At 34.4% G+C, this 14,617-nt stretch overlaps 1 protein-coding gene across 1 annotated transcript in view; it reads left to right on the forward strand.

The window, feature by feature from the left end:
* LOC149476485 (putative beta-hexosaminidase fdl) overlaps window positions 1-8,904 on the forward strand; it is a 34,428-nt gene extending 25,524 nt beyond the window's left edge. Inside the window, exons 8-9 of the mRNA XM_089711832.1 lie at window positions 8,271-8,388; window positions 8,802-8,904. Coding sequence (XP_089567958.1) covers window positions 8,271-8,388; window positions 8,802-8,895 — 212 coding nt within the window. The 3' untranslated portion in view covers window positions 8,896-8,904. The remainder of the gene's footprint in view (window positions 1-8,270; window positions 8,389-8,801) is intronic.
* Window positions 8,905-14,617: the final 5,713 nt, after the last annotated feature.

Here is a 14,617-nt window from a genome sequence, read left to right on the forward strand (position 1 = left end):
CCCCCGTAGAGCGCGACAAGGACAACTGCAGCTCGGGCCGAAAATACCTACCTATAGGAAAATTACGCAAATTCGACGTTCCGTAGTCGCCTCTCGCCTGTTTCCTCCTCCAATACTGGAAAAACGGCTCTTTTGTTTGCTCTTAATTTTGTTTGAATATTCAGCTGTCCGCTGCAGTCATCTTGTCAACAAAAAATGTTAGATCGCATATCGGTCAATTAGGGAAAGCTGGCATGTTCACAGTACTCACACTTATGCAATTTCACTTACAGTATGTTCAAAAATAAATGCGACTCTAGTTTCATTTTAGACTTGAATTGTAAAATGGGTGCGTTGTAAATATGTATATGCAAATATAATTACTTATGAAAGCTCTCATAATTTACCTGTAAAATTATAATTTAAAAGTAGGTAAATCAATTGATGAAGTTAATTATTTATTCTAATAATAATCAATTGGATAAAAGTATTAATAATCATTCAATTATCAAATAATAATTAAATTCCTGACTTTGGTCGAGTAAAGATATCTAAGAAATATTATATTTGTAATAAGTACGTAATACCTACCAATACGCCCTAACAAATATGTGTTACATGTTTATTGTATAATTTTCACACTATTGGTTTTAAACTCAAACTCAAACATTTATACAATTAGACTTCTTCTAGAAGCACTTTTGAATCGTCATAACAGTTTAACAGTTTTAACATTTACCACCAATTCAGATAGCAGTATCTATAGAGAAGAAGAAGAATCTATTTTAATCATAATCGTAATCTTCTACTTCACTGTAACTTTCATCGCTCGAAGAACTCGATGTTTCGTTGTCGGAATTTCTTAATGTTATTATAAATGAGTCAGTGTAATTATCTACTTTTGGTTCTAATTGAATATATTTTTCCTCGTGTTCTCGCGTCTTTCTCCAAACGTCACTAAACATATCCAGACTAATAGCATTTGCTTCCTTTCTAAATACTTAATTCTTACACAGTTTTCAAGTTAAAGTTCACATTTTGTGTTGCTACTTTCCCTTTAATTATGCCCCATAGTAACTCTATTGGGTTGAGATCTTTGAGGATTGCATCAAGTAGGTAAAAATTGTGTATAGTTTGGCTTATTTTTTTTAATAATGTGATAACTCTGATTATTAATTAGTTATTTGATTTTTGAAAAAAAAAAATGCCGATTTTAGTCAAAATTTATATTTTTCTAACAAGATCCTTATCATCCAAATTTCCACCTTGGTGAGAAAAATTGACATTTCTAATGAAAATGAACAAAAAATTAAATGATTTTATTAAATACTGTAAAATAGTCTATAATTCTTCCATTTACTGTATCACAAAATTCTTCATAGATTTTTAGATATTCGTACTACACCAATTACATCACCCTGTATTTATAAACGATTGCAAAATATGACACATACATAGGCCGGGAGATACTGACACAAAATTTCGGGTCCTTTGTAACATAATGGCGGTTCTACAGAGGTCTTATTACGCAATGACTAAAAGAAAAATGATGGTTAGAACTCAGAACGCTGGTACCGGCGGACTAGTCGCGTGGGCGTTAGTCGAACTCGTCGGATAAATAGCGAAAGTCAAACGATTTACAAATCGTTTGACTTTTCCGCGGTATGGCGACCATTTGGAATCGTCCGAAAAGTATGGCATGGCAATTTTAGTAAATGGCTGCACGACGATGGTTACCTGTGCAAAAGTTAGCTCGGTACAAATGGTTGAATTGTTTTTTTTTAAATCAACGCATTCACGTCGGTATGGCGGACTGTAAGTCACATCGTAACTGTATGGCATGACACTACCGCCTACATCTTTTTTAAGGGCTATCGGTAAATTCTAAAATTTTTGTGTTACAAATCGTTGGACTTTCGCTATTTATCCGACGAGTGTGACTAACGCCCACGCGACTAGTCCGCGCGTACCAGTGTTCTGACCATCATTTTTCTTTTTGTCATTGCGTACTAAGACCCCTCTAGACCGCCATCCTGTTACAAATGGCCCGAAATTTTGTGTCAGTATCTCCCGGCCTAACATGTGCAATGTGTAAATGTGTTGACGTTCCAGCTCTTCTTAATATACCTTATACAATAGCGATTTTTTTGACGGCCTCCTTGGTACAGTGGTTGACGGCGTGAGCGAAACACCGAGGGGTCCTGGGTGGAGACGAAGAAAAAAAATGGTCGGTCTGGCAGGACACAGAAGGCTGATCACCTACTTGTCTTTAAAGAAAATCGATCAGTGAAACAGATGTATGAATAATGCATCTGACCCTTACCCCACTTGGGGACACGGGACTTCACTTTATACAATTAGCGACACGAGTAATTTACAGTTTCAGATTGCAATGAATTATTCATCATCACCATCATCATCATCATCATCTACAAATATTTTCTTCAACCATACATAATTCATCTTACTTCTAATATCAGCCCATACTTCTAGCCAAATTGCTGAAATAGCATATTATGTAAATGAACAGATTTCCTTACAATGTTTTTCTTCACCGATTATACTAAGTAACGTGGATAATGAGCAGATAATTTGAGAAATCAATTACTTTGTTGTTGTAACAAAACGTTTTTTACTTTACGTCCGGTATTCACTTCAGGTTATAGAACCTAAACAAATATAGAAAATAGTTTGGAAAATCCAAAAGTGCACGCCTCATAATTTTTTTTAATAATTATTTATTAATTATTATTTTTGTTTATTTAATAACAATTAAACCACATCGAATCAGACCCTGAAAAATGAAAGGGTTCTATTCCTGAGCATACTCAAGCGTAAGAGAAAAAAAAAAGACTCGATTAGTAAAGTATTTCGGTCGCTATCGTGTTAACAAGAAAATCCTCCGCACATACAGACACACGGACGTCCAAGACAGAACTTTTTTAAACTGTTTTTTAACTAGTTTAAATAACAAAAATGACATCAAAAATATCATGAACGTTAAAAATAGTGTTTTTTCTTAATATGTGTGTGTATGTATTATCTTACAAGTGCAATGTATGATACATAAAGACATTTTAAGTTTGAAAAATCAGATGTTTTGCGCGAAGCGACAGTAGTACCCACCTCAACGCTTCGCTTATGAGGCGTGCAATATATCGAGCTAGCTGTGCTCCGCGGTTTTATCCGCAATGAGTTTCAGTAAGCTGAAGAGTTTGTTTGTTTGAATTCGCTAATCTCAGGAACTCATGGATAAAGACAACGATTTTGGTATCTTTGAATGTCGCCTCATTTCATTTCTGACACGTGTGCTTGGCATACAGGCTGTTTTCATTTTAGTTATTTAAACGATAGGTTTTAATTATTTTTATTTATTGTTTGTTTCGCGTATGCAATTAATTGTTTATTATATCATTATAAAACCAAAAAATACAAGTCTTAAACGTTTAGCGCTAATTTCAATCACTCGGCTAATATTAATTGCTCGTCACTGTCGTTCGTGTCATGCACTAAATACAATTTGGTTAATAACGAAATATACTAAATATACATAAATGGCGGTACTAATAGGTATATTTACATGATTATTAAACATTAATAAACTATTAACCTGTTTTACTTTGTAACTTGTGCAATGGCGCGTGCAGTTTTGTTCCTGTGCGCATTTTGTGTAATTATTGTTAGTTAAAGACAGAAAAAATACGTGTGGCACTCGAGGACTGCTGCGGTAAAGATATAGCATCGCATCGCTGTAACGGTTGGAGTGGGGTGTTAGGTTTTTTCGTTACGGAAAAACCTAACACCCCACAAAAGCTATGCAATAGCTTAAAATGTCTCTATAAAATGTATGTGTATAGTTGTAATTTATGTTAGATTATTACTATTGATTATTACTACAACTGACTATAAAGGAAATCTGTGGGTTTTAAGTTTTAACCGACTTCAAAAAAGGAAAAGGAGGTTCTCAATTCGATCGTATATTTTTGTATGTTTGCGCATAACTTCGTTGTTATGAACCGATTTTGATAATTTCTTTTTATTAGTAAGATTTCCGGCAACTTAAACTTCAGTAAATGTTATTGTCGCCTGAATGTTTGTTTCTTTGCACTTGATAAGAAAATTGGATTGATCATGATAATGAAAAGGCTTTAGGATATTACTAGCGGTCCGCCCCGGCTTCGCCCGTGGTACCTACATGTATCCTATCTCTCAAGTTGGATCGAACTGCACAATATGGTGTGCGAATTTTATTATAATCGGTTAAGTGGTTTAGAAGTCCATTGTGGACAAACATTGTGACACGAGATTTATATATATATTAAGATTACCACCATACATATATTATTAAGTTGATAGCAGGTATTGAAGGCACTTCTTACAGCGTAAAGCAAACAACCAAAGACCTAGGTACAGATTTCTTTCTCCAATAAATACTTATGTACTGCAATAAAGAGAATTAAGAAACATACTAGGAAATAAGTATTATGGTGATGTTAAGTTCACTGGGTCTTCTCTCGCAATCAATAAATGAGCACTATAATGGGGGCACATGTCATGGTCAGACAGCTGTCAAAGGTTAGGTATTGTAGTCTATTAGACTGTAGGTGTTTATTCATTTGTTCTTTAATAGGGTACTCTGGTGTGCACTTTTTACAGAGACAAAGCTTCCTATCGATTAGATACTTAGATACTAACTGTGCTCCGCGGTTTCACTCGCATTGCTCCGAGCTTTCCACGATAAATAGGCTATCTAACACCGAAAGATTTTTTAGAATCGGACCAGTAGTTCCTGAGATTAGCTTGTTCAAATAAACAAACAAACTCTTCAGCTTTATAATATTAGTATAGATTGTTACGGAACATTTAATCGTCTGTGCACACCTAACGATTAAGTACACCCTTATAGAGACGAACTGATTCCATGCCATAATCCCGTTGTATGCCAGTTTTAAGGGCACACCACGTGTTACAACCGTCACGAAAGGGATCGAGGAAGTATACAGAACAATTTTATTTCCATGTTATTCGCCGATTGCACTTGCTGTGATTCAGATTGTGTCAAGTAGGTATTATTGATGTCAGCTGTGCTATCAGGTCAATGCCTCTTAAATAGCATCATTGTGATTACATGCGCTGAATTCTCCTTTAAGATTATTACAATGTTATCTTTGGGGTGGATTTTATGTTGTTGTTTATGATGAGGTTTGTTTTGGTTCCTGACTTTATTCGAGTGTTAACTTGTTTAAAATTTTTAGCTAGTTTGGGTGTCAGTCTTCAATACTACAAAATATATTTGTATTGTTATTGTTACTATGCTTTATAAATGTCCTGGGAAACTTAGTTACAAACATATAACCGACTAAATTCACAAATCAAGTTAGTGTTATCAATTTCTTTACAACTACAGAGATTCTTGCCAAATCTTTTCTGTAGAAACTGCTTTCCGAATCGATGGTAAATCTATGTAATAACTAATAACTTTTCAAAAGTGCTTCTCATTGAATAAATACATGTTAGAGTTTGAGCTTATAACATTACTAGCAAACCGGGCGAACTCCGTTTCGCCACCAGAGACACCTTTTCTTTGATATAAATTATAAACCTCACGGAGCCCGAGACCTTTCCAAGGAATGCAAAACCGTGGAAATCGGTTCGTGCATTCTGGAGTTATAGGGTCAGTAAGGAAAATCCGACTTATTTTTATAAAGTAGAGAGAATGTGTATTATCCGTAATGCCTTATAATATGTTTCAAGTAAGATAAAGTATTAGGAAGGTTTAGTACTAAAAATAAAATCTGGATAACATGTTTGCATTGTAACCATACTAATATTATAATGAACCAATTTGCATGAAATTTGGTATAGAGATATTTTGATACCCGAGAAAGGACATAGGATAGGTTTTATCCTAGAAATCCTACGGGAACGGTTTTTCTCTGAAAACGCGGGCGAAGCCGCGGGCGGAAAGCTAGTTCGCTATAAAATTGACTTCTTTACACTGACCAAAGCCTTGAAAAGTTTTGGACAGCCTGCAGTCTGCAAATAATTAAGTGGGTCAATGATGAAGGTTGTGTGATAAGATTAGATTTAATAATTATTAATAAATAGATTGTTATATGGTAATGAAAAGAGCATTGGGTATAGATACAAATAAGATAATTCTGCTGACAGTCTAAGCAACGTTGGTTGGAATAGTTGTGAAGAAAAATGAATACAGTTACCTCTAGGCGAGTATTGCAGTGGTGGCTCAGTGGTGAGGACCTTGGACTTCAAATCTATTAGTCCGGGGTTCGATACCAGGCGAGCGCGCAGGAAATAAATTGGTTTTTCAATTTATCTGCGCATGTTACAACATAACCACTGCTCGAACGGTGAAGGAAAACATCGTGAGGAAACCGACATGTCGAAGAGTCAAAAGTTCGACGACATGTGATATCTGCCCGCACTTGGTCAGCGTGGTGGATTATGGCCTGTACTCTCATAGGAGGCCTGTGTCCCAGCAGTGGAGTATTGGATATGTCACGGCTAAAGGTAGGTGAGAACATAAACTTAAGATTAGCCGGCTAAACTTAGGTTTATTTTCGACGAGGTGTTAATGTTAGTTTGTTCTATCTTTAGCCGGCTAAACTTAAGTGTAACCGCAGGCCCGTGGCTAAAAATGTCGGGGTGGGTAGATTTGGTTAGCGCCGGGCCGGTGGAGGGCTTGAGGGGCCCGCACAGTGCCAGAAAACACTCGCCCTGTTCCTTACATGTATTATAGTAACCAAATCTACCCACCCCGACTCAGGGCAGAAAGCTGGTGGCTAGGTTAGGTTAGGTTAGAACTCTTAAGACCCGCACGAGCCGAGCGAGCGCAGCGAGCGTGCTGCGGCAGCAGCCGGCGAAGTGCCAGAAAACACTCGCCCTGTTCCTTACATGTATTATAGTAACCAAATCTACCCACCCCGACATTTTTAGCCACGGGCCTGCGGTTACACTTAAGTTTAGCCGGCTAAAGATAGAACAAACTAACATTAACACCTCGTCGAAAATAAACCTAAGTTTAGCCGGCTAATCTTAACTTTATGTTCTCACCTACCTTTAGCCGTAACATATATAAATTTGAAATCATATTATTATAGATATTTTACCCCAAATAATGGAACATTGTAAGAAAAAATGAATGAATAAAATGTTCTTAATTCTAAAAGTTCTTAGTCGTGCACGCATGACAAGCACGCCCGTGTAAACCCGCCACCCGCCCGCCCAAATAAACGTTTAACTTAGTGTAGTGTATCGTTTAGATGTGTCACGATACACTTTGTATAAAATACTAGCTGTGCTCCGCAGTTTTACCTACATAGCCGTCCTCGAAGAATGGGCTATCTAACACTGAAACAATTTTTAAAATCGGAACAGCGCGTTCAAACAAACAAACAAACTCTTCAGCTTTATAATAGTATAGATAAGTAATAGATCTATTCATCAAAAATGCTATCTGTATATGTCATCAGTTGGCTTAATTGGTTCGATTTCCGCCCAGGGCAAATATTTTGGTTAGGGAGCCAGGTGCAAATTTGGTTAACTATTTCCTCTCAAGAGATAATTCGTCAGACGCATGAGAGTATAGTATTATAAAGCCTCGTGAACGTCAGCTGGCGCTCGGTTGGGGGGGTGAGCGGTTGTAGCCTCCCACGCACATAGGAAAAAAAAATACATTCATTCATTCATTTCCTCTCAGCTAAAAATTTGTCAAATTGTAGCTAACCCAATATCTCAACGAAAAAAAATAGTCAGCTGGTTACAACATGGTGTATTATACGTCAGCTGGTGTCTCGAACATGAAAGTTAAATTTAAAGAAAAATTTATTTTCCGTTATTTCCTCTCAAACAAAAATTTACCTGATGATAGCTTATATGTAACTGTGGATAAATATATATGTCAGCTGGCTGTATCTTGGTGGAAAAACCGTCAGCTGATACGGGAGGCTACAACCGCTCTTCCCCCCAACCGAGCTCCAGCTGACGTTCACGAGGCTTCATAATACTATACTTTGATGCATTTTACTAATTACCGCTTGAGAGGAACTTGGTCATAAAATCTGCTGCTGGCTCCCGGACCATTATGTGATGAACATAGATGTTTGCTCTGTGTCCGGATGTTAATTATTTTCTATATTTAAGTATTTGTTTAAAAATTATATATGTATGTATGTCTATCAGTCATCTGGTTTCCATAACACATGCGAAAGCATAGTAAGGGATGATATCGTGCCGTGTGTAAAAATTGTCCTGAAATATTTTTTTTGCAGGTAACCTAGACGACCATATCTGGCCTCGTACGGCAGCGGTTGCAGAGAGGCTCTGGTCCGATGTGGTCGCCAATTCGAGTGCCAATAAATATGTGTATGCCAGACTGGATACCCATCGGTAAGATCATCAATTCATCAGCTTAACTTAGTATTCACCTCTTTTAGAATCTTAGGTATATCATCTACTTATCGGGAAGAGTGTTTTACTTGTGTTAGGTACTAGTTTTCTTAAGATTTTCATCGTTGATGTCTTCAATTATAAGTCCATCTGATTATTTTCAACAAACTAGCTGTGCTCCACGGTTTTACCCGCAGTGCTCCGCTCCTGTTGGTCTTAGCGTGATGATATATAGCCTATAGCCTTCCTCGATAAATGGGCTATCTAACACCGAAAGAATTTTCCAAAACGGACCAGTAGTTACCGAGATTAGCGTGTTCAAACAAACAAACAAACTCTTCAGCTTCATAATATTAGTTTAGATATACACACAAAATTAACTCTATAATAAATAGGTAACTATGGTTTTACAGTTGGCGTATGTTACTCCGTGGTATAAAGGTGCAACCAATCTGGCCGGCCTGGTGCAGCTTCCATCCAAGCAAATGTCTTCAGAAAATAAATTAATTTAATATATACGTTTGTTTTACTGTATTTTACCCAAATCTTTATATTTGTATGACATTTTAACATAGACAATACAATCCTTCATAGGCGTGAAGCTGTCAAAAAGCAAATAATATAATGAACATTGGACAGAGTATAGTAATTAAAAAGAGCGTGTGTGCCGTGCTCACGTGTCAGAAGTGAAACTTCTTTGGCAAGATTAAAAAATACCAAAATCGCCTTACTCCAGGACGTTACGGTATTGGCATAACCCGACCTTGAAATTTTACTCTCAACGTGCCTAAAGAAGTTTCACTTCAAAAAAACTTGCGATATGTTGGAGCTCTTTTTAATTCTATACCACGATTACAGATAATTATGCTATAATAATATGAACTAGATATCTTGACAGGTAGGTCAATATTTCAGTTAAGGTTACATCACACAGTATATAATATTTTCTAACATTTCTTGATTATTATTTTGTAAAAAAATATAACACATAAATTTGTTACTTATATAATATTATATATTAACCATGATATTAACTAAATAAATTAGGTGTAAGTTTTTAGTTCAGTTTAAAGTAGATTGAATGAAACTAAATACGTTACGAGTTTTATATGATTTCTAATGATATGGATCGCTTCACCTATTTAGAAATTACCAACTGTTTTTTCATACGATATACTTTTTTACAGTTAAATAGGTAAATGTCCGCATTATGGTTTACAGTCATGCAATAAAAAGGGAGTCATGAGGATATATACTTGAATAAACCAGTTCACTCTAGTTTTGATTATAACATAACACAAATAATAATATTTCTAATACCTACTAGCTGGCTCGATGGACGTCCTGTTTCATTTCAGTTACATTTTTTTATTTAATGACGTCTTCGTTGATGTCGTTGGAATTGGCTATAAAAATAGGCATTTAGGAATTATGTAAACCATATCCTTCTCCTGACAAAGGCAATAAAAAAGAATTAGCAAAATCAGTTCAGTTGTTCACGCGTGATGTCTCGACCAGGAGTAATATCGATTCATTCTTCGAACGAATATATTTACGAATATACTGAGAATACTGTAAATAAAACATTGTTTGTCAATTTAGGAAGGAAGCTTCCCAAACCCTTCTAAAGCGTCGCTTTTTTGTGATATACATATAGAGTTGAAATTCTGTTTAAAACAACCTTAACAAAAATACATCAGAAAATTGAACCGAATATCAGCAATCAATTTTAATTATTTTAAGTATGTACATACATGATTGCATGTAAATAATTCAAGCCAAGTGTAAATGCGTAGTTATCATTTACAAATCAAACATTGTAAGTGCGTTTTTATGTAATAAATAAATGGATACAACCTTCCTAATTAATAAGACCTTCTTATTTCTACACGTTATTCCTGTAAATGAGTCGGTAACTATGTAATTTAGGAATATATTGAGCCGGTGCTATTTTTTTCTTTTAATTGGAGCTATTTCATTTTAAACAGTGTATTATTCTTTTTAATTAGTTGTTGAATAATGTATTTTAATAAGAACACGTGTTGGAAGTGAAGATTCGTATTTATTAAGTTTTTTGTGAATTTAATTATGTAATGTAGTTTGAAATTAATTTATAATGTTATAGATTGAATAAAACTCAGGGCTGTTTTCTACACAGAATACACACTAATACATATTACATATAACGTTTTTCTTATATAAATAAAATAAAATACAGTTTTATAAACGTGATTATGATTAATTTATGACTTCAAATAAATCAAATCAAATATAGAAGACATCAGGCAAGCTTTGTTTAAAAAGGAACAAAGCACTCGTTATTTAAGACAGCTTAATATATATGATAAATAAGTAATATTTATATGATCTGCGTAAATATTTAATACATAATATATTAAAGGTCATAATTATAAATATCTAAATACATAAGCTTGTCAATCAAGAACCATGTCGACAGCCTGTTAAAATAAACACAAAGAACAATCAATCTAGTGACTTATCATATTTATTTACTTATTTATTTAAATAAAAGCCCATTAATACTTGTTACATGTTATGTATATAGTACATATTATGTACTGATTAATATAAAATGATAATTTATTTGTTTGTTTGTAAGTATCAAAATACGTCTATATGTTTGATTGCCCACAAGGTTGCAATTAGTTTCAGTAGGGCAGGTTCCAATTTTCACAACTTACTGATAATGACGACGCGGTTGGCGCAGTGGTAAAGTAATTGCCTACTGAGCCGACGGTCCCGGGTTCGATCCCCGGTCAGGGCAAATATTTGTGTGATGAACTCAATTATTTGTTCTTGGGTCTGGGTGTTATTATCTATATATGTATTTATTAAATATTATATTTATCGTCGCCTAGTACCCACAACACAAGCCTTAATTGAGCTTACTGTGGGACTAGGTCGATTTGTGTAATAATGTCCTATAATATTTATTTATTTATTTTATTTAATATCTATCTCCTATCTAACACTATTTTCATACATTATTTGGCATTTTAATTAAAAAAGTTTCGTTGCACGTGGTGTCATAGTGGGATTTTGTCGAATGTGTGTTTCATCGTGATACATGCAGTAGAACCTTTAATTGGAACGACGAAACAATATTTTCGACCACTTTTGTTACAAATTTTTAATTTTTTAGCATACCTACTTGAATAACTAGAAAAAAAAAATGAGGCGAGATTTGATCGAACTTTTTTGCTCTACCATTGAACGGAGTTTAAAAGAAATTAATATCATTGTTTGTCATATTTAATGCATAAAGACATTTTATAGAACCACAATAATAAAGCGTCTCTTGTCCTTTCTTATCATTCAAGTTTTCAAGGACCCATTGACTAACCTTTGTCCCTAATAAACCTCGCCCCAACATTTTGAAATACTCCACATCCCGGCGTTAACCAACATTAGCCGTTAATCAAAGGTATATTAAGCATTTATGTTACTATTGCAAGGAAACAACCGTTTACGCACTGTTTAATAATTCTAGTTTCACTTATACACGTGATGTGTATGAATATAATCGTTTAGGCTTTTAGAGGCAATTAACAGACATGCGAACTGATACCACTATGTGCTAGTACTTTGCTAATTTTATTGCAAGTTTACACGTTATTATGAATAATTTATTAAGTGGTCATAGATAGGTATGTTATATCAATTGGTATGGATTGAGAAATTATGTGTGGGGTTGTAGGCATTTTTTTATAGGGAAGACCCGTCTTCGTGTAAATGTCCTTGAGTACGACCAGCAGCTCTTAATTGTTTTATGATATACCTACTAGCAGTCCGCCCCGGCTTCGCGCGTGGTACGTCAAGGAATATTATAAAAAAGGAATAAACGAAATCGGTTCAGCCGTTCTCGAATTTTGCGCTTAGCAACATATTTGGTGATTCATTTTTATTATATAGAAGATAAGTACATAAGTATATAGTTTAATAGTTTTAAGGAAATCAAACTATCATAGTCGCAACGATATTATGATATTATGATTTTAGTGTGGATATATTTAGGAGGCTAGCCGCTAGAGACTGACATAGGTTATTTTTTACCACAGTTAAACATCTCATTCCCGTAGGAACATTCATTGTGATTTGTGATGCACATTGCACATTTGAATTAATCCGAATTCTATAAAGACCTGATGTCGCTATATAAAAATGTGACATAAATTACTGTTTATTTTCTTTGACCGTGCGATCGAAGTCGCGGGTGGAAAGCTAGTTCTTAGTCAAAAATCAAAATTGACGAGCTCTATACCTATGAATAGCACTAAGAAGCAATAGTCTATAAATCCAGGAATGTATGACAAAAAGACGGGACTTGAAATTTAAGGCGGTCGAAAGTACCTACCGGCGTTTTATATTGTGTTTCAAGTAAATATCTGCGTTGAAAACATTTTTTTGAATAATTCCGCTTATGTACGAAATTTGTCTCGTTATATTTTGAAGTGAGAATATATTATTATTAACTATAAGTTTATTGTGTAGTCTACAATATATAGTATCTATTAAAAGCATTTGTGAGTTATCTAAATACCTAAAGGTTTGAGTCGAGTGGTTGAAATTCACTCACGATAAAAAAAAATTAACCAAATGTCATGTATCAATATTATTTAAGTTTACTTAGTAATAAGATTGTTAATATTAGTAGGTAACCTATTAAGTTATCTATGTTTTTGTTCAATGCGTTTTCAAATTACATGAGGTATTGCGGACAATTAACGATATTAACATTCCAATTAATTCATTTAGCTTGAAGTTTAAGTTAATTGCAATGCTAAACGCTTATTAACTAACGTTTATTTTGAGGTTACAATTTTAATCGAATCAATATTATTTCATTAATTATGATTGATCACCTAAAACTAGGTTATGTTACTACAAAAATAAATAATTATTATAATAGGTAAATACCGATTTCTTACATAAACCTAAACTAGCTGCGCCCCGCCGTTTTACTCCCGTGGCTCCACTCCTGTATATTATAGCCTATAGCTTTCTTCGATAAATGAGCTATCTAACACCGAAATAATTTTTCAAATGGGACCAGTAGTTCCCGAGATTAGCGCGTTCAAACAAACAAACAAACAAACAAACTCTTCAGCTTTATAATATTAGTATAGATACATGAAAAATTATTAAATATCTATAGTAGAGGCACAAAATTTGGACCGTAAAATAATATTTTTTTAATTGTTAGGATTCACTTCATTAGGCAACCCAATGACTAGGTATTACTTAAATACTAACTATAATACCTACACCAAAGCAATCCAAGACAAGTATCCATTTTTTTGTTTGTACTCATAACCTGAGCCAAGTGTATTGGTATTCTTTTCTTTCTTTCTTTCTTTCTTTCTTTACAATTTCAATTTCTTTTTTCTTTTGTGTAAAGAAAAAATGTAAAGAAATTTTCTTGTGAGACGACATTTGTTAAGAATCTGATTTTTGTATATACAGGGCTTGATACAGGGTGTCCCACTGTTGGTATACTAAGCTCAAAGGAGGTTATAGTTTTGCATACGCTGAGTACGTAAAAAATAATTAAAAAATTCCAGACGCATTTTTTTTTCAAATAGATGAATTCTTAAAACTCTATGTGTACACCCATAACAAGCGAGCCGCCCAACTTTGCCACCAGCACGTGAGCTATCGTTTAAGATTATGTTTTCATAGATAAAATGCTCATATTAGAAAGCGTATATGCCGGCTGCGCGAAGCTAGAGAAGAAAACATGGATTTTCAGGAAAAATTTAGCAAAAAATTTTGGACGTAATTTTTTTTTAAAGTATTTTTTACGTGATCAGTGTATGCAAAACTACAAGTTCCTTCGCGCTTAGTATACCAATAGTGGGACACCCTGTATAAGTGAAAGTGTAGATACATTTGGAATGCATGTTTTAATATTTGAAGTGACACTTCATATTATTAATACGATTCAATTAGTTACGATTATTTTATGTCAACTGCAGCCTTGTTCCTAAATATAGCGTCTCCATATCAACCATATCTGGACCCAGCCCTTATTGATTATATTTTGTCACAAAGGAAGCGGTATGACCATAAAATGTACAGATTTTAAATGTTATTAAAAAAGTAGCTCTATGATCACATAGAGCTCAATGTAAAGCCTCAATACATAAGAAAGGTGACATAGGAAAGGATAAGGTGGTAGGAAAGGTAACTAATAAATAAAACAAAAACA

Source organism: Colias philodice, chromosome 27 (assembly GCF_061535455.1).
Source record: "Colias philodice isolate Cphi_HAF_F1 chromosome 27, ilColPhil1 Martin Lab GWU primary, whole genome shotgun sequence".
Lineage (NCBI taxonomy): Eukaryota > Metazoa > Arthropoda > Insecta > Lepidoptera > Pieridae > Colias > Colias philodice.